General features: G+C 38.8%; 1 protein-coding gene across 19 annotated transcripts in view; it reads right to left on the reverse strand.

The window, feature by feature from the left end:
- DLG2 (discs large MAGUK scaffold protein 2) overlaps positions 1–20768 on the reverse strand; it is a 997608-nt gene that overhangs the window by 313137 nt on the left and 663703 nt on the right. For all 19 annotated transcript variants that reach the window (XM_017819622.1, XM_017819624.1, XM_017819626.1 and 16 more), the window contains one exon: positions 20092–20216. In XM_017819622.1, coding sequence (XP_017675111.1) covers positions 20092–20216 — 125 coding nt within the window. The remainder of the gene's footprint in view (positions 1–20091; positions 20217–20768) is intronic.

Below are 20768 nucleotides of genomic sequence, written 5' to 3' on the forward strand. Positions count from 1 at the left end.
CCTTTTCCCATTTATCTCAAAATCTTCCTAAGGCCTCTACCTTACAAGTAGAAGTTAGTTTCAGGTGGTTACAGACCTGTGCCAAGGAGAAGATCTGCTTCATAATCCAAGACAGTACTACGCAAGTGCAACTCCTTAGAGTTTCACCAATACAAACAGTAATTGTATTGTCATATAATCATAGAAAGGTTTGGGCTGGAAAGGATCTCATACATTCTTTTGGCCCTCCTCTGGACTCACTCTAATATGTATTTTATTAGAGGCCTGAGAGCAGGACGCAGCAGTCCAGGTGGAGTCTCCCAAGAGCAGAGTAGAGGGCAGAATCACCTCCCTTGACCTGCTGGCCACACTGCTTTTGATGCAGCCCAGGACACAGTTGGCTTGCTGGGCTGCCAGTACACATTATCAGGTCATTTCAAACTCCTCACCTATCAATATCCCCAAGTCATTCTTCTCAGGGCTACTGTCAAATATTATGCATATTCAAATCTGTAGAATCCCCAGTGAAGGTTACAACCTAATTAAAAATAGGTTAAGCAGCTCTTCGCATTGCTCACTGAGTCATCCAAGTTCTTCAACAAAATGGACATGTTCTACAAGACTTTTGTAGTATAAATCAGATATGAAGGACCCTAAATTGTAAAATATAGAATACATGCAATAATAATGCCAAAGCAGTTACAACTGATAGAAGAAATATGAGATACATTTTGTTGTTAAGGGGGAAGGTCAGAGACTCAGAAGTTTACGGATAGTTATTGTTATCTTCAGAGGAAATAAGGGCTTGGATTAAGGAAAAAACCCTATTTTTTAAGGGTTTAAACTTGACTATCTTCATTTGAGTTTCACTTTTACTGTTTTCAAGAAATTGTGCAGACATCCTTGAGAAGCTGATAATTGCTTCATTCAAGTTGTAAGTAAAGAAGACGAGTACAATCCTTAGGCACTCACTGGACATATAGTAGGTGACAACTGGTAATGATCATTCTGTTCACTTGTTCTGTGCAATATGGTGCCCTGAAGGGAAACCCAAAGCAGCACAGTATGGCAGCTAAGAGCCCCAGAAGACCAAATGGTTCTGCCAACACACATTACCCCACTTGCAGTTTATAGCAGAGCTAGTTGGAACAACTATAGACTCAAGAACAAGGGAGTAATCTGTACTCTGTGGGTCAACATCATGACACTAAATCCTGTAGTAATCCACAGTTTTTAGCTATGACCTAGACACCTCCTGGTTAGCTGGTATTAACAGGACAATCCCATTTTTCACAAGTAGAGTTACCATGCCTCCTATAGTCAAATGGCCAACATAATAGATTCTTTCTAATCAAAGTTAAGTGGGTTTTTTTAGTTGTCTTCTCAGAAAAGCTGAAATTGATATGGACTTTATTTGCTCTTTAATCACATCTTAGAAATCAAGGTAAAAATAGTTATTGTGGGAGAATGAGTGCAAAGCTATGGAATATATCAGGTAGATATATACTTTCATATATCAGCATAGAGGTATCAGGTAGACTATAAAAGTAAGACAAAAAAAGCACTAAACTTGCCCTTTATTCCTTTGCTCCAACTTTGCCTAACCTTTTTAGCCAAAGTTTCCCTATAAAAGTGTTGTTGCTTTCTTTCTTCCAGAACTTGCAAGAACACAGCACTTTAAGCAGGAATACAAGATTCTAGGTGACAAGCTGAAAGGACTGATTATTATCTTTTCTTCAAGAGATCAGCAAATAATTATATTAACTGACCCTAATAGAATATGTCTAGTCTATTAGTTAGGGAAGGCTGACTTTCTCTCCCCTACTTTGGTTTTGGTGTGGGCTTTTCTTTTAGATTCTATACACACCCTTCCTATTCCACAGTAAGTAAAATTTACAGCATACGGAGTAAAAAATGTAATTATTGATACTGGCCCATACAACTTCTTTCCAAGAGGAATAATACCTTTTTTTTTTTTTTTAATTGCCACTAAGAATTCAGAATAAAGGATCTCCTATTTACTACATCAGTCTTCAGAACTATCTTTATGATTACAGAATATATAGCCAAAACTAAATGCCAGTGATATGTATGTAGTTTAGGGCATACTGTTTCCTTACGTATAATAGTGCTGAGACACACTTCCAATTTCTGTAGCAAATTCACATATACCTTCAGATCCCTATCTGACATTGAAATTTTATACTAAAGTGGTATAAAACTATTGCTAGGTCTATTTCAAAAATAAAGAGATAAAAATTATCAGTTGAAGAAAATTCCTGTCTAGTTCTGGAAGCTAGAGAGGAGCTAGTTCTTGTAAAAATGTCTGATGAAGGTAACAGCCAATCCTAATTCAAAATTTGATATGTATGTTGTTTATAATGAAATTCCATATATCACATTGAATAGTTGCTAGCTGAAAATACTACTTGATAAAAGTTATGATTGGGAGGGAGGGGTTTATTAATTTATGATTGACACAGCAGAAATAGAGCTGAACTTAATAAAAATCTGAAACTCTAGAGGTGATTTTGATTTAAAAATAAGTGCAAATATTGGTGCAGTAAAATGGTAACCCAACTATATTTAACATGAAGGCACTATTTGAAGTATTGAATCTAACCTATGCTTCTAGCAGGAGTAGAATTATCTTTAGTTCCAAGGAAAGTAAATAAGGACCAAAAACCATGTTTCATTTTTGAGAGCAACACTTCAAGCCTCTGAATCAAATGGCATTAACCTATTGCAAAGAAATAAATTGAATAAAATATAATCTTTTCCTCAATAATGCTGGCCTGGTGGGATCCCAATTCTTCATGTGCAACCTTCAGCAGGTTCTTTCTTTCACAATCTACAAATGGAGGATTAAAACCCCACCTGCATCCCGCTTCCTTTGTATCCTGTTTGCAGTCTAAATAAACTTTCCAGAGGAGTCTCTACACCTTCTTGGCTCATCTCAAACAGGGACTAACCCTCATTGCAGCCTGTAGGCATACTCAGCATAAATAATGGATAACCAACCAAAGCAGCTCCCTGCCTTTTCCTTGCAACCAGTCTTCAGAAGCGAGAGTTGAAAGGCAAACACCTCAGCCATGCACAAAGGTTTCTCTGTGTGTGTGTGTGTCTGTGTGTGTGTGTGTCTGTGTGTGTGTGCAAAGACAGGAAATAACCTCTTGCACAGCATTTCTGTAAGTAAATACACCCAGGCAGATGCTTTCTCCTCCTGCACTGGCAAACCACTTTCAGTGTATTGGCCTCTTGGAGCCTGAAGGTTGGCGCATGACTGAGCTAAGAAGTCTTGCCGAAAAGCAGGGTGTGCTCACTTAAGCCTAGCACAGTGCTTCTGCAGCCTCACAACTCATAGCACCAACTGGAATGATTTTCAGCCCAGACTGAAATAAAAAAGTCTTATAAATATTTTCCATTTAAGTATGTGTGCAGACTTTACCACAACATAATGGAAATCACCCAGTCCGCCCTTTAGCATACCACCAGCCTTTAGCCCACAGCTGCCAGCATAAGGTTTAGGAGAGTGACTTGAAATTGTGTTAGTTATCCACACAGTTCACTCCTTTGAATTTTTTCAGTGTTTTTGGCATAGAAAATAGCCACTTATCCTTCCAGGGACAGTTGATTCGTCTAATCAGATGCTGATTAGCTTAGGATCTGATCCTAATCATTCCTGCTTAAACGGCAGAATGTGAAGAAAGCATCAGAAAAAGCCTGCCTATGTGGATCCAGCTCACTCCCTGTAGACTGGTGTAGTCTTAGTCACTTTTCCTATTCCCATATCTGGGGATACACTAGCACTAAGTCCTGGTCCTTGTCCTTCAGAAAGTTGCATAAGAAATCAAAAAGTAGAAATGAAATTCCTCCTTTGTATACCAGGAGCGGAGTAATGGTTTTGGAGTCAAAAATTTGAGATCACAACAAGGAGGGCTATAGGTCACAAGAGTGTGATTTGCAGGTGTGCCACCAGCAGACTTTGAGCTTTATTTCACTTCCAGAACAGAGATTGGAGCCCAAATTGTCAGGGAATAAATCAGATTTCAGAAAATACTTATGAATTTCAGAATGTGTTATTGTCTGAAATGACTGTTTCCATACCCTGTTAAAGACATGACCTTGCTAAGACCTGAGATAGAACCAGCACAGCTACTGAACTGTCATAAGACATCTACACTGATTGTCCTTTTCTACTGCTTTAGTTACCCATGGATTTTTTTTTTAACAGCCCTCTTAATGAAATGTCAGTGTATTAAAGGGTCTGCATAACAGTCATTGCATTTTGAAACACAAATGACTGGATACAACATCAGTAAAAATATTAGCAGAGTAGCTCCTTATCATACATGGCGTCTCTTTATCCCTCTCCTTTTGTTTCATTCATTTATGACTCTAAGTTCTATTTTTGAAGTTGTAAGTCAGAAACAGACAGCATACCGCACTATATAATTAGGAATGGAAAAGTCCCTGCAGCCCTGAGACTCTTAGAAGAAAATATATTTAGAAACTTGAATATGTTCCTATTCATACAGTTTCAATAGAGGATGTATCAGCATTTCCTTATTTTTCTTTTTTTTCTCCCCCCCCCTTTTTTATTTCTTAAAGGTCTTAAACTCAGATATAAGACTTCAGATACAATCTTGGCTAAAAATCATTTTATTTATTGTTTAAAATACTTTGGATTCTTTCTGCATTGTACACTATTTGTGAGAACTTCCTGGACAAAGCTGGGGCAAAGGGCTAACCCTCAGTTAACCCTTTCTGCCACACTGAACAGACCCTTTTATCCTTTTAGGTAGTATACTTTTATCCCAGGGTGTCTTTTTTTTGAGGGAGTGTATATATGCACCTCTTGGCTCAAAATACCCACCAAGCTAATATCTACAATCCAAGAGAATCTGACTCCAAAACCAGCTCATATTACATCAAAACTGCTGCAGTGAAATCCCATGCAGAGACATCCAAACCAGCTCAGTCACTGACAGAGTAGATCTAGAGTGGAAATCCACACAGATCAGTCAATATCTTCCATATGTGTACAGCCAATTACCTCAGGAAAATAGCCATATTAATGCAGGTCTGCAATGCTGAGCTCATTTAGCACTACCTTGAGCTCCTGCACATCCTGCCATGCAGTGATTGATTTCGAGAGGGGACCATTAATGGCTACCAATCTGAACAGAAATAGAAAGGAGAGCAGTCACCACCCTTTGGTGCAAAAACCTATCCAACAGATTAAAACCTTGGCCCCTGGCAACAGAATTGCTGCAGGCACACACCGAGGCAGCAAGGCAAGACAGCCATCAAGTCACCCTGTTGAACCCACTGACCACGTTCCTATCAAGGGCCCAGTGGCTCACCCAGAGATTCAGCCCTTGGCCCAATGGAAACACTGCTGCCCCTGTTCCCAGAATTATCATGCTGTAGGGAAGCTCGGAGCTAAAATATGTAGAGTAAGGTGTTTGCTCACCTAAAAGATAAAAGCTGTATGAAGAGATAATCCAAACCAGGGTTCCATCTAGCCTGTGACTTCTTTACAACAGTGACCTTTACCAGATTGTAAAGGAAAACATTAGCACATTTTTTACCCAGAATACATTTTCAGCTGACTGACTTTCCTGAGCCAGAAATACTTTTTATTTTTTTTAATTTAATACGTAGACTCTTAAACAAATTTAACTGCTATCAAAACTCACATAAACTCATGTAAAGTTCCAACATTCATAGTGTTCTCTGTCAAGGAATCTCACAGCTTTGTAACCAATTAAATAATTCTCCTTATGATTAATTCAACCTGATGAATATTAGTTTCATTTGATGTCCTCAAATACCTTTGTTAGGAAAGCAAACAGCTCCCTGGTCATTCTGTTTCTCTCCTGTAGTTAGGAAACAGGACATAATCTCCTGTACATCTCACACCTGATTTTTCATCACAAATGGCCCTGCTAGACAAACTCTTCAGGCCAAAGGCATACAGCTGAACTACCAGTAACACTAACTTAATTTCAGAGATGGACACAACACCATCCATCTTTCTATATATCTGAATGCCTCTTGGCTGTAACATCTACAGATTTACAACTGAACGCTGAAATAAAATGCAGTTCAGGTCAAAGTTGGTTTTTATTATGCTTTTTCCTTTACAAAAAAGACATTGGTTTATGCTGAATAAATTTTCCAGTCAAGCCAAAAATAAATTTCATTCTAAAAAGCTTCAAATTAAAATAAAATTGAATAAACTAAAAGATCAGATAGTCAGAGAAACAAAAATCAAAACAATCTGCTGTCTTCAATATCATCTCTCAGAAAAAGACTTTCACTGCCTCTGCTTCCATTACTGAACCTGTTGCACTTTGTATAATGTAATGCTTTTCTTAAATTGCAGTCATACTATCCCATTACGAGAGCATCCTCAATCACAAGACTAGACAGAAATTCTGCCTGTTACTTTGACTCGATGAAACCTTTACATATATTACAGAAATATACAAAGGCATATAGTCACAGGCCAGAGAGTAATGGCTTTAAACTGAAAGACAGTATACTTAGATCAGATGTAGAAAGAAATTCTTTACTGTGAGGATGATGAGACACTTTCACAGGTTGTCCAGAGAAGTTCAAGGCCAGGTTGGATGAGACCCTGAGCAACCTGGGCTAGAAGGTGTCCCTGCCCATGACAGGGAGTTGGAACTAGATGATCTTTAAAGTCTCTTCCAACCCAAACCATTCAATGATTCTATGTGATAAATTCTAACAACAATAGTCACTTATGCAGGAGCATGTAAGATTGCTGCTGAACAGTTCTCAGGGCACTCATGAAGAGGAGACCCTGGTCCACAGCCTCTACCTGGCTTTCAAAACACTGCTCTCCCTGCAAGGTGGCTCTGGCCCAAGTAACCTTGACTTATCTTTGAAGAAGTGAAAAAACTTTTGAGAGGAAAGAATAAAATACAGTAATTGCATGGCCCCTCCAGTTTAGTGGTCTGATAACTCCTCTGGAAGCTGCCGCCTCATGTTCCCCAGAGAGCGAAGGACGGAGAATGCAGGTTTCCCTTCAGAGGTGAGCTGAAAGCTGATTTTGACACTGCTTTTTTTACTCTTTTCTCTTTGTCATTTAAAAGCAATTTGGACCTAATTTTGTATCAAAATATGTTTGCCTGGCTTTAGTTAATATCCAGAAGTCTTTTTAGACCTGAAATTTGTAGATAGCAAAATTTATGCAGTGATGCAGCCAGCACTCCATTGAGAAATGATCACAAGGGCAAGAGACTTAAAAAATAGGTTATTTAAATTATTACAAGCCAAATAAAGAAACAGTATAATTTAAATATATTGACACATACACTGAAAACTTTTAAAAATGTACTACTGCCAAATGCACTAAGCATTTGTATTTTAAATCATTGATTACAAAAAAACCCACAAAACCCCCTAACCTGGTAAGGCATTAATCACAACAATTTTTAGCTATAGGAATGAATTTATTACCAAAATTTTAAAACTAATACCATGCAGTGAACATTCACATAATTAAAGAAACTTCAGCTTCAAATAATAATAATAATTAATAATAATAATAATAATAATAATAAATAATAATAATAATAATAGCATCATATTATTGATTTCTAAATCAGTATTAGTTTTAAAATTTGGTTAGGTATTGACTTGGTATTACTTAAAATTTACTCAGTAGAACAGAATGCGATATGGTCAATAATATTCAGGAGCTAAAAATGTCAGTAAATTCCAAATCAGCTTCAAATATAATTCTCTATATCCTAACTTTTGAAAAGAAAACCAAAAAAAAACCAAATCAACCAAACAAATAAAACCAAAAAAAGCCCACAAAAAAACAAGCAAATAAAATTTTGTGCATATCTACTTGAAGGCTGAGGCAATAACACTACTAAGGAGTGCCATTCTTTGTCTGTCTGATTAAAACAGAGAGGTTAAGGATGCTTCACAGACAAACCCAATGCAGCGAGGAGAAGCTGAAGCCCACTCGGTTTAATGCCTCCCAGAAAAGCCACATCTCCTTGTGCGCACTTTGAGCATGGCAAGTACTTATTAATTAATGGTAGTTCATCTCACAGGGTGTAGCTTTATGGGGCAGAAGGAAGAGCAGCTGACAGACATTTAATCTGCACACAGACTCAAGCATAAACTTCTAGAATAAAAGTCAAGTTTAAATACATCTACAACAGGAGGACCTCGTTTTTTATTATTTATTTTCCTTTATTACAAACATCCTGAAAGCAGAATGATATCCTGTCACTGTTTAATGGTTTGGAGGTACAGCTGTTCTAAATCATTTATAATGAAATGATTTTCTGTGCCATCAAGCTTTCAGTTATTGCTTGGCCAGAATAACTCAAGGCAAATTAACTCTTTTGCTAGGTAAGCCACACCTGTGGTAATTTTATACAGAGTTTATGATCTTTCACATCACACATTACTGCTTTTAAAATGTTCCCTGCATAACTCACATCCTCTTTAAACAGAGTCAAGGAACCATGATACACAAACATATGTCAAGGTAAAGTTGCCAGACTGGGAATGAACCAGGCATGCAAGTATAAAAGACAAACCAAAACAATTCTCCAAACACAGAAGACCATTTTGTACTTAGCAGACCTGATTCCCATCTTAGCTTACTGGAAATCAAGGATGACTTTACTAAAAGCAAAAGATTTGCAATAGTGCAGCGCAGACACAGGAGCAAGGTGACTCAGGCTAGCAGCTCCACCAGGTAACACCTGCAGCCACTGCCCAGCTGGCAGCCACTGCCTGAATGCCTCATCAGCCACTGCCCAAACTGCTCAGCTGCTGCCCACTTGGCAGCTCTGGCCAGCCCATGGCTGTGTTTAAATGTCTGTGTTCAATGGCAAGTTAATGGCAGCAAGGGGACAGCTAAGGAAGCCGACAGGGAAGAGAGGGAGGGGGAACATGGAGAGTGAGCAGGATGCTGTGGCTGGCAGTGGCTCCACAAGCCTTCCCTGAAGCAGACTTAAACTTGTGTCAAATTTTCTTTATTAACATCTTGCAAGATCTATAGGAACTACTATTTCCTTTTTCTCTCCCCCTCTCCCAAAATATTCTCCCACCCTGCATTTCTTCTCCCTCTGCATTTCTCATCCAGCTCATTCCTCATCTTTGGTATCTTTGGTTCTTACCACATTTTTCCATTCCTCCGTCCGTTCTCTAACTCCCAAGTTATCCTCAGTCTCTCTGCGTCTCGTCTCCTGCCATGAACGATGCTTTCCTTTGGAAACTACTCCCACTAGCAACCGAGTGCTAGAACTCCCAGTGCATCCAGCCTGTGCTCGGCTTGATCCGGGTGGCTCTGGCAGCCTCTAATGGTGGCCAGAACGAAAACTGCTGCTCACAGGACAAGGAGTCATGTCTGCCTGTCAATGGCTGAAGCCCAAGCGGAACAGTGGAAAGGTAAAGGACGAGCAGAAGGAGGTGTAGGTAGCTGTGGGGTGTTGTGAGAGGAAGGTGTTGGGATAAAGCAAAGGGAAAGAAAACAAATATCTGTAAAGCCTGGGATGAATGAGGGCATCAGGAAGCAGCCAAGCTCCTCCCAGCTGCAGGGCTGCTTGGCAGGTACTGGAAAGTGCCCCAGGCCAGGCGCTGTAGGCGTGGTGGAGGACAGGGACAGCTCTGGCTTCGCAGCCCTGACTTACCCTCGGAGCCCTCTGGTTCAACTGGACTCGACGCCATGGGGGACTCTGAGGCCCAGAGCTCAGGGGAATGGCAGCAGCCTAGGCCAGGCTGTGCGTGTCCAGTCTGGGCATGGCCAAGGCTCTAACTCGGGGCCAAGGTGTGCTTTGCCCGCTGAAGGCACTGAACTACTCAGCTGTTCCTCAGCCCTGGTTAAATTTCTCCCAGCTGACACCAGCACTCTCTGTACCGCGTTCAGGTTTGTGCAGGAAAACCAGTTACAACAGATAACCCAGGAGGCAATTCCAGGTTCAGGATTTTTACAAGTACTTTTCATCTGTGGCTCTCAAAGGGCTTTGCAAATATGAACTCATTACAGCTTCACAACAACCCCCGTGAGGCAAAGATAATGATCACTGTATCCATTTTACAAATGGGGAAACTTGAGCATAAAAGAAGAAAAGCATTTCCAAAGATCAGGCCCAGCAAGTTGAGCACAAAATGAAGCAGCACTGCCACCCCAGCACTTGCACCAACAAGCAGAAAACCCTCCTTCCTGCTCTGATGTGATTGGGATAGCTATTCCCAACATAGGTATAGCCTAAAAGAGAATGGGGGAGGAGAGAACACGTCGTTCAAATTCAGTAAGAAACTTCACCAGCTTCAGATCATCAATACCATTAGGCTACATACAACGTATGTAGAGTATGCAACTCAGAGTAGAGTGCAAATAGGTAGGTAGAAAAAAACCCCAAACCTTGTTTTTTGTTTGTTATGATTCTGAGTAACACACAGAATCAGTGTGCATGGCATAAGCAGCACACTGAAACAAAGTATTCCTACATCTTCCAAGCTTGCTATTGAAATTCACATGCTGTGGGGAAATAAATTTAGAACTCCTACTATAACAGCTGCACTAAAAGTGGAGTAAGGAATGTGACAACAGTGATGAGATACTGTCGGGAAACACGGTTTGGCTAAAAGCTGAAAGTTCAAAGTGTTTATACAAACCACAACCAAGAGTTTTGACAGCGTATGAACTGTCTCACAGTGTACTAGTTGTTTTGCCTGTCAGAAGCAACACGATGACCAAGCTTCTTCTTAAAAGTTTTAGAATCAGATCTTTGATGGTTAAAAGGAACTTTTTTTTAAAATGATAACCTAAATCAGTTACTTTTTTGCCTAAAATCTTATTTTCAGGTTTTGTGGAAATTGAAATGAAAATTTCAGTAACACCTGTTGAGTACAAGAACAGATGAGAAATATTTTTCCCTTGCCTAGCACTGATTTCACAGAGAGCTGATGATTTCTAACGTATGTAACCACAGACGGCTTCTTACTCCAGATGAGTTGTCACTGAGTTATTTAGACTCACAACTGCAGTATCAGTGCAGACATGTTGATGAAATAATCACTTGTATTTGGCTGCATGGTGCTGTTCTGCTGCTGCAACACTCTGGGGTGACTGTAGTTTCAGGTAGAATGGATAATAAAGGAACTCTTGGGAGAGAGAGACCTCTTAACCAGTTCAGTACCATTGCATGGAATCTCTGGTGCAATGAGTATTACATAACCTAAAGTCCTAGTACCACACTACTTTGCTTAAGTGTTATTCAGAAGCAGTAGAATTCGATTAGTGGAAAGCAGCTCAGAAACATACGGGGGAAGAAACTGATCCTTTGTGTTACAAAAGGAAACTTCTATAAAAATGTCCATCACCGATGTCTATAAAGTGGTCCTGAAAATTCATCAGTTTCAAATACCACAAGCCAGAGAGGTACCTTTTTCACTCATTAAATTCTATTCTCTTTACCTGACAATTTAGCTGTTAAAACATAATTTCCCTTTTCTTTTTTGCATCACATATAAGAATTTCTACAGCCTACCAATTATTTTCAAAATAGGAAAGGGATAATATAAATAATGATAAATAATAAAGTATAATCAAATTCAGGGACACACTGGGGATCCACAATACTGAACAAGCAATGCAAACTTCAAATAGGAAAAGAAGGGAAAAGAAGAGAAAAGAAGGATTGGGCCAAAGAAAAGTGATGTAGTGCAGGCAACGGAGAACAAAATTACACGATCACATATTCCATTGATGAAAAGATATATAAGTTGTTAATTTAAAACATGAGCTATGGTAAGACATGTTCAACTTTGAAAATAATATAGGAAAATCAGATTTTGATTTTCTGACCTGCCTTTTTTCATGTAGATCTCCTGTGGTAATTCTTTTTTTTTAATTCCATGGTAGCTCAAAAAATGATACAGATACACAGACAAACAGAGTTAATAAGATCAAACTTCCTAACACAAACCAGGACAGAGTGAGCAGTCAATAAATCATGATTTAATTTATGACTGTCTGCAAAGCAAGCATGTTTTGCCAAATGGGGTGAATGCCTCTTTATTAACTTACTGCTAAATTATGTGCTGAACTAACAGCATTGTCAGAGGCCTGTAAACAGTACAGATATGAATCAATGTTTTGTGGTAGCACCGTAATTATAATAACATCCTGAACAAGCTGTATGCCATTGCAAGGCACATAGACTTGATACTGATAGGCTTAAAACAAGATCAAAAGTTAACAAATAGGGACTTAGGCAGTGAATCACAAAGCAGACACACTTCTATTTTGATATATAACTATGGTGAAATAAAGCCAGTTCCCAAGCTGGATTAGGGACACATGACATGCTTGTAAAAAACATGATCTCTCCTGGGAATAGCTCTTCACATTAATCTGAAAAAGCCCAATAGCATCACTCTCAAGTCACTTTTTAGTAAGCAATCTAGAGATACAAATGGACACCAATGGGCAACAACTGTGTGCCTCCTGCTGCTGTAGGGATCTAGACTTCAGACTTTTCATCAGAGGCAAAGCTCAGCCCATGGGGAAACAACTAAAGAGGGTCCTTTATCTAGCCAACTCTCAGGTGAGGACTCAATTCTGCTTCCTCTCCTCCATTTCTTCTTACCTTTCTCAGGTAAACTACACACAATACCAGTGTTTCTTAATTCCAGTTTTCAACCTTTGAATCAATGGCATGAAGTTGTAATTTTTCCTCTCTATTTCATTTTAGTTAAACACAGACATATTTTTAAAATTCTGATCAGAATGCAGTCTTTAAATTCCTTTTCCTTTTTTCTTTTTTCTTTTTTTAATTCAGAAATATCCACGAGAAAGGGTCTTCAGAGTTCCTCTCTTGCTACTTATACATCTCCTGCTACATAGCTAAATTTATAATCCTTTGAAATATCATAGTGGGTTAGTTGACAAATGAAGGGAATACAAATCTGATTTGTTTAAAGCCTTTCCTGGTAGGCATTTAACTGAAGCCTGTAAGGCACAGAAATATGAGAGAAGGAATCACTATTCTATTCCAAGCTTTCTCCTTGATTTACTAGATGACTGAGGGCAAGTTATTTGGATTCTTGTCTCCTGCCATTAGCATGTGTATAACATTCCTTTCCTCACACCAAATCACTTTGAGAGCTGGGGGATGGGAAGGGGTGGGGGTGAATCCAATGGGAGAAACTGATATAGTGGTGGCAGAACCACATAGCATGCCTAAAAAATGCTGCAGTTTCACAATCCTAAACCTCCTGACAATCAGTAATTAAAATAATATCAAGAAAGATACATAAACTAAGGAAAGATGAACGCTGCACAGCCTTAATACTTTTTAATCTATGATATTCAGTTAGCTGGGGGTACCAGTGCTGTTTCTAGTTGTTCTGTCAAAGGTAGCTCTCCACCAATGTACTTTGCTCAACCTGTTTAAGTTCTCCTTAAAAATGTCCACAATCCTAAGGGAAAAGAATTGATAGGCTCACAAATGTAAAAAGACTGGAAACCAATTTCTGAGAAGAAAGAATGAATGAAACAGCTACAGGTCTGGGCAGCTAACCAGGGCAATATGCCTCCTCCAGGCACAACCACTTTCTTCTCTTTGACTTACCCCTCACACTGACCTTCTTTCCTCTTCAGTACAACTAAGGCTTAAATACCAAAATAATCTTTGGTACCAACATTAACCCTTGAAACTCAAGCTAAAGACTATCCAAATCTATCTCATAGTCCTGTGAATAAACTCATTCATATTCAGTCACATATGCAATAACAGACTTTTGTATCACAGGTTCCATAAGATTCCTGTGATCAAGAGATTGGTATATAACATAAGGTTTGAATCCTTGTTCTATCCAAGACTCTTTTATTTGCTTTTTTTCAGATCCCAAGATTGTTTAAAATTCACATTTTCATACTTGTCTTCACAAGGAAGAATAGTGTATTTTTGACAGCAATAGATAAGGAACTCATATGACCCTCTCATTCCTGTAGACAGAGTTTTGAGAAAAATATCTCTAAGATCAGAATTGGACTCTGTGAAGCTCTAATCAACAAAAATGATTCTTGACTAAAAACAGCTTTGGTTTATGGTTGCTGAAAATGAAATCATATTTTGGGAGCCTGTGCTCTTTTAAACTTGATCATAATTGAAATGAAACCTTTGCATTATTCTTTTCGTTTTTTTCCCCCTGCAATCAAGTTATACAACTACGCTGTGCTTCTAATTCCATAAGCTGATCACTCTTGTTTTCACAGAGTATGATGAATGCTTTACACGTGTGTTGCCTTTTGAAAGCCAGAATTTCACTTATGATCAATAAGTGTCAATAGAAGTAACTACTGTATATTGTATCGAAGTTCTTTGTTTTATGTAGGCAGTTGAAACAAGCACTGCATTTTTTTATCTGACACAAACTCAAATGAAACAAAAGAAGGTACTGAGCTATAATTACTGGAATCTTCTCTCTTCCAGAGAGGAAAAGAAATCTAAATTCAGAGCTTCTTTATTAAAAAGTACATGTTTGCCCATGGACAACTGACATTTATGAGATAAAAGTAGAAGTTTTTATGCATCAAAAGTCTCAAAAGATCAAACTGTTAAGAGAAATTCTCCTTCAACTCGGTGGGAATGGTTACTACTTTCAGAGGTTTCATATTCTATGTCTACTGTTGACTTGAAACTCAAAGCTTCAGAGAAACATGGTATGCACCATTCAGAAAAAAAATAATTAATTTAGTTCCGAGGTTATTATACTCACATTTAGATAAATAATTAAATCTAAAATAATTTTTATATTCCATTAAATTATTTGCTGTATATTATTTATTATATATGAAATTATTTTCTATATATTATAAGGACTTCATAAAAGATTCCACAGCTTGCCTTATTTTGAAAGATGAAGAGTTAGTGTACTTATATAAAATGCCTTCTAAAATCTGAGTTGTGCAGCGTGGTGGTTCTTACACTAGTTCTAGAAGTCAGTGCATTTCAGGGAGAGTAGTATGTAAACATATTAGTTATTTCTTCCTTGAGGAGAGCACTGGAGGTGGTGCTGATCTCTTCTCTCTGGTGACGAGCAACAGGACATGAGGAAAATGAACAAAGCTGCTTGGTGGAAGTTCAGATTGGACATGAATAAAAGATTCTCCACACAGTGTGGTCAGTCACTTGAACAGGCTCACCAGTGGAGTGGCTATGGCACCACACCTGTCAGAGCTCAAGGCGCATCTGAATGATGCTCTTAGTCATATGGTTTAGTTCTAGGTAGTCCCGAGAGGAGCAGGGAGTTGGACTCAATTATTCTTATGGGTCCCTTTCAACTTAAGATATTCTGTGGTTCTGTGCTGTTATGATTAGTATTTGAAGGTTCAGGAAGTCTTTCAAAAACAGGAATACTTTATTAAAATGAATGTAGTCTTAAGTGGCTGATAACTATTGGCTTTTTTTAAGCAGAGAAATGGGCCACAAAGTGATACAAACCCACACTATGCATTGTACCTACTGTCAATAAAAGTACTATTCTCCACTAAAGGGAAAACCCAGGAACTCAATCACCTTTGTTTGTCTCACACTCAGATTTTATATACAAGAATAATCTGCAGAATCAGAGAACAATTCAGGTTGGAAGGGACCTTTGGAGGTCATCTAGTCCAATCTCCTGCTCAAAGCAGGACCAATTTGAAAGTTCAAACATATTGCTCAGGAGTTTGTTCATATGAATTTTGAGTCTCTCTGAGGACAGAGATCTCAGAATCTCACAGAATCACCAGTTACAGTGCCTTTCTATCCTCATGAAAAAGATCTTTTTTATCCTCAGACCAAATTGGAACTTTCCTTAGTGCAACATGTGGCTGCTGCCTCCAGTTCTTTCTCTGTATATGTCTGCTGACCTCCATGCTGGCCTTCAGTACTGCCAGGGCACACTGCTGACTCGGGCCAAATCACAGAATGAAAGTATCATTTAGGTTGGAAAGCACCTCTTGAGATCCCCTTGTCAAACTCTCTCTGCTGAAGCAAGTTTAGCTAGAACATGTTGCCAGGAACATGTCTAATCAGGTTTTAAATATCACAGAATCACAAAATATGATGAATTGGAAGGTACCCAAAAGAATCATCAAACCCAACTCCTAGCCCTGCACAGGACCACTCTCAAGAGTCACACTAGGTGCCCGAGTGTATCCAAATGCTTCTTGAACTCTGCCAGGTTTGATGCTGTGACCACTTCCTGGGGAACCTGTTCCAGTACCCTCTGGGTGAAGAACCTTTTCCTAATATCCAGCCTAAACCTCCCCTGACACAGCTTCAGGCCATTCCCGTGGGTCCTGTCACTGGTCACTACAGAGAAGAGATCAGTGTCTGACTCTCCTCTTCCCCTCATGAGGAAGGTGTAGACTGCAATGAGGTCTCCCCTCAGTCTTCTCCAGGCTGAACAGATCAAGTGACCTCAGCTGCTCCTCACACAGCTTCCCCTCAAGGCCCTTCACCATCTTCGTTACTCTCCTTTGGACGCTCTCTAACAGCTTAATATCTTTCCTATATTGTGGTGCCCAAAACCGCACACAATATTCAAGGTGAGGTCTCATCAGTGCAAAGCAGAGTAGGACAATCCCCTCTGTTGACCAGCTGGTGACACTTTGCCTGATGCCCCCCAGGACATGGTTGGCCCTCCTGGCTGCCAGAGCACTGCTGACTCATATTCAACTTGCCCTTGACCAGGACCCCAAGTCCCTTTCCGTGGCACTGCTTTCCAGCATCTCATTCCTCAGTCTGTACATACATCCTGGGTTGCTCCATCCCAGGTGCAGAATCCGGTACTTTCTCTTGTTGAACTTCATCTGGTTGGTGATTGCCCAGTCCTCTAATTTGTCAAGGTCTCTCTGCAGGGCCTCTCTGCCTTCGAGGGAGTCAATAGTTCCTCCCAGTTTTGTGTCATCCACAAACTTGCTTAGCATCCCTTCCAGTCCTGCATCCAAGTCATTTATGAAGATGTTGAAGGTCACAGGGCCTAAGACGGAGACCTGCAGAACCCCACTAGTGACAGGTCCCCAGTCTGATGCAAACCCATTCACTATTACCCTCTGTGCTCGGTCCGTGAGCCAACTGGTCACCCACTGCATGATATGTTTATCCAGCTGCGTGCTGGACATTTTGTCCAGAAGGATTACCTTGGGTTACCTTGTCATAGAAAGAAATCAGGTTTGATAATCAGGACTTTCCTCTCATGAAGCCATCCAAGGTTAGACACTCCAGAACCTCTCTGGGCAACCTATGTGCAGAGTCAGCAACTCTCCCAGTAAAAAAATGTTTCCTCATGATAAGACGAAATATCATGTGTTTTGTGTTCATTGCTTTTTGCCCTTTCACTGGGCCCTACTGATATAAGTCTGGCTCCTTTGTCTTCATTCCCTCCCATAAGGTATTTATAGCTAATATTTATGTACTTATAACTATGTTTCCCACTGAAGAGTCTTCACACGTACGGGAGGTTGCATTTGCTTCTGTTGGATTTACGTGAAACTTCGGCTGACCTACTCCTCCCTTGCCAACCCATATATACATGTAAAAGATTTGCAAGGGTCTGAAGCATTAAGTCAATTTCTTGCAGGTCACTTTCATAGTCTTGCTGTTTGAAGAACTTCACTTAGCTATGTTAGATCAAAGGGACATCATGTAAAATGCAGTAGAAGTGATTTTACAGGCTTTTATGATTTAAAACCAGAAGTGGTTATAGAAGCCAGTTCAGACAGTCAACACTGCTATAAAATGTAGACTGTCTGCAGGCAGAGGCTGAAGCAAAAATGGACACAAAAAAGTATATACTTTTCAGTCCATAAACACCAATCTCTGATTCTTAAGTAATTAAAAGTTGTTCTTTTGCTAGGAACCTAGGTTATCACTATTCTTGGCAAACATTTATAAATGTTGTTGAGCTTTTGTTCCTATAGAGTGGCCTTAGCTGATAAACTCTCTCTATTATGAAAAATTAATTATCATGTAAGTCAGTAGAGACGGTCCCAGGATATGCCCCTTCAGTGGCATATCAGTAATCATCACTGATAACTAAATTTTCAGGTGTTCATAAAATGTGATAGGAGATGCAGGTCTTTATAGCAAAGTGAAACCTACTTACCAGATAAAACAAAGAAAGGAGAAAACTTTCTGAAATCTATGAGAATTGGAAAAATGACGACATCAAATATATGATTAGAATATTAACCTAAGTCTTAGTTATAAGATAAGTATATTTGTACTACTACCCTTTTATTACAAAACACAAAGTTTGCTAGGTCTAATTTTAATATTTTAATAATTTTAATAATGTAATTGTATTAGTATGCTGTTTTTTGTGGGTTTAGAAGGTCTTTCTAAGACATTTATGAAACAGAAATAATCATGAGTTCAATTTACAGCGGTTAATACAACATTGAGTTATGAAATATTTGACATCATACAAAGATAGCAAGACAAAATACTGCAATGGCTTCTGTCTTCTTAATGGCTTAAACTAAAAAAGCCTTCAAATTTAATAAAAAACTCTACTATAAAGATACTATTGGTTTTTTGCAAGGAATATTTTCCTTTTTTCAGAAAAATAGTTGGATGTTTAAGACCCCCCCCTAAGTTGTTCATCCTATCAAATTTAACAGCATGATTTCCAGATACTGCTATTTCTTCATGCTCTCTTTTCCATGAAGCTCATCTGGATTAATGCAGACATTTACAGTACAGATCACTACAGCTGGACTAGTTAAAGAAACTCCTTTTCAGTTGACTCACCAATGAAAATATAGGCTTTTTTACTCTTCTGTTATGTTTTAGACATTGACTTCAGGATGAGATTAATCACAACCTAGAAATGCTTAGGTTTTTCTTCACTGACTATTAGGAGATTCTAAGCTTAAGGGTGGATAGATGCACTTTAGTCATAAAGTTACATGAGATTGGTCCTACTCCTTTTGTCTGCAATCTTATTTAAAATGCAAATTCTTTAAGCACTGCCAACCTGATGACTCCTCATCACTATTGTAGTAAAAAAAAAAAGAATCATTTCCAAAATCAAATTGCTAAGCATACATAGCATAAGAAATATCCAAAACTTCCCCTAAAAACTGGACAATTTTTAACTTTGAATTAAAGGAAAAGGCTTTGGGAAAAATTGTTGTTGCTACCATCTGGTTACATTTCATGAATTTTCGACCATCTGTTTTTGGCAAAGGCTCCCAGAGTTGATTCCAGTGCTGAGATCATGAAAGCATCAGAATTTTATCCCAAGTCTTTCCAGTTAAATTGCCTTTTTGGAGCATCAGCAGGCTTCATGACCAATAGGTAGGTGGCAGCCTCTGTGATAGCCGGAAGCCTTTCTGCATTCAGTCCATAAGGAAAGACAAGCACAAGCATTTCTTCTAAATGAAGAATAAAATCTAAGCATTTACTTCTAAACAAAAAGTTTCTCTTGTTTAAGAGATATACTACGATGTATTTGAGAACCACACCAAGTGACCTCTGTATCCATTTCAGAAGCTACAGCAATAAACTACTCAGGAGATGACTTAAAAGATAGAGATTAGCCACCACATCTTCATGGAGCAAAAAAATCGCTTGGAAACAGCGGTAAGCACACCTCATTACTGCAGTCAAATAACAGGAAATGTCTACAAATAGCTATGGTCATTTAGTAATAGCTTTGTAGTTTAGGAAGTCTTGATAGCTTTAATGTATAACACCAATGTGTAGTTCTTCAGCCAGGAACATACAAAGACCAAGCAGAAGAGATGGATGCATGCTGATATGCTGATTTCCTCCTCCTGTCCCCATCTTGCCTTTTGTACTAAAGGAAATAACTGGTACAAAGACAGAGGCAACACCATCAAAAGCCCCTTTATACAGAACTTAACTAAACTTATTCAGTTGCTTTAAGCTACTTAAGTCAGCTCTCTTAGCAGAAAGGAGACTCGACTCATGTCATTTACTTCCCCTGACCCCATGAAAGATCCAGTTGGCATTTGACTCCTAGAGAATAATTATAATAATTATGCATTTCATTTCCAAACATAAATAATAAGTTTGTTTTTACCTGAGTCTTCCATCCTCTGCTGCAGCTCCTCCTGGTATAATCTTAGTAATGAATATCCCGGGATCATCCCCAATGTGTGGGTTATCTGTTCCTCCAGCAATACTGAACCCCAGGCCGGAATTCCCCTGGAAAAATAATAAAAAGTAAATCCACCACCCAGATGCTAGATTTCTACAGAATTCATTTGCAGTGCACAAGCAAAGTATCCTTGCTTCTTAAAGAAAGCACTTTATTTGCCAACTCCATACTTGAAGGCAGGTGACTCAGTCAGAAAAATTAATTGTCAGTTAAAGAACAGAGGCTGTGAACACAAAGATTTCCCAGAGTTAATGACAGAGTTAATGGATACCCCTACAGAAACAGGATTTGACCTAAATTTGTTTTCAAAAGCAGTCACATAAATTAGCATCTGAACTCAAATATTAATTCACCCAAGTCAATGAAAGCTAGAGGCTAAAAACACTTCAGAGCTTTGAAAAAACACTTTTCAAACCACCATAGCATAAACAGAAACAGCGAAAACCATTTAACTCTGACGTATTTTACTATACTAGTTTCTGTTGAAAAGTGATCATTGCTCAGATTCACATGCTTTAAAAACAAAAAAAGCTCCCCACAAATCCACAAAACAGGACTGTTTCTTTCATCTTAGTGATCTGCTAGAATGAAATGTTTGA

Source organism: Lepidothrix coronata, unplaced genomic scaffold (assembly GCF_001604755.1).
Source record: "Lepidothrix coronata isolate B3197 unplaced genomic scaffold, Lepidothrix_coronata-1.0 Scaffold76, whole genome shotgun sequence".
Lineage (NCBI taxonomy): Eukaryota > Metazoa > Chordata > Aves > Passeriformes > Pipridae > Lepidothrix > Lepidothrix coronata.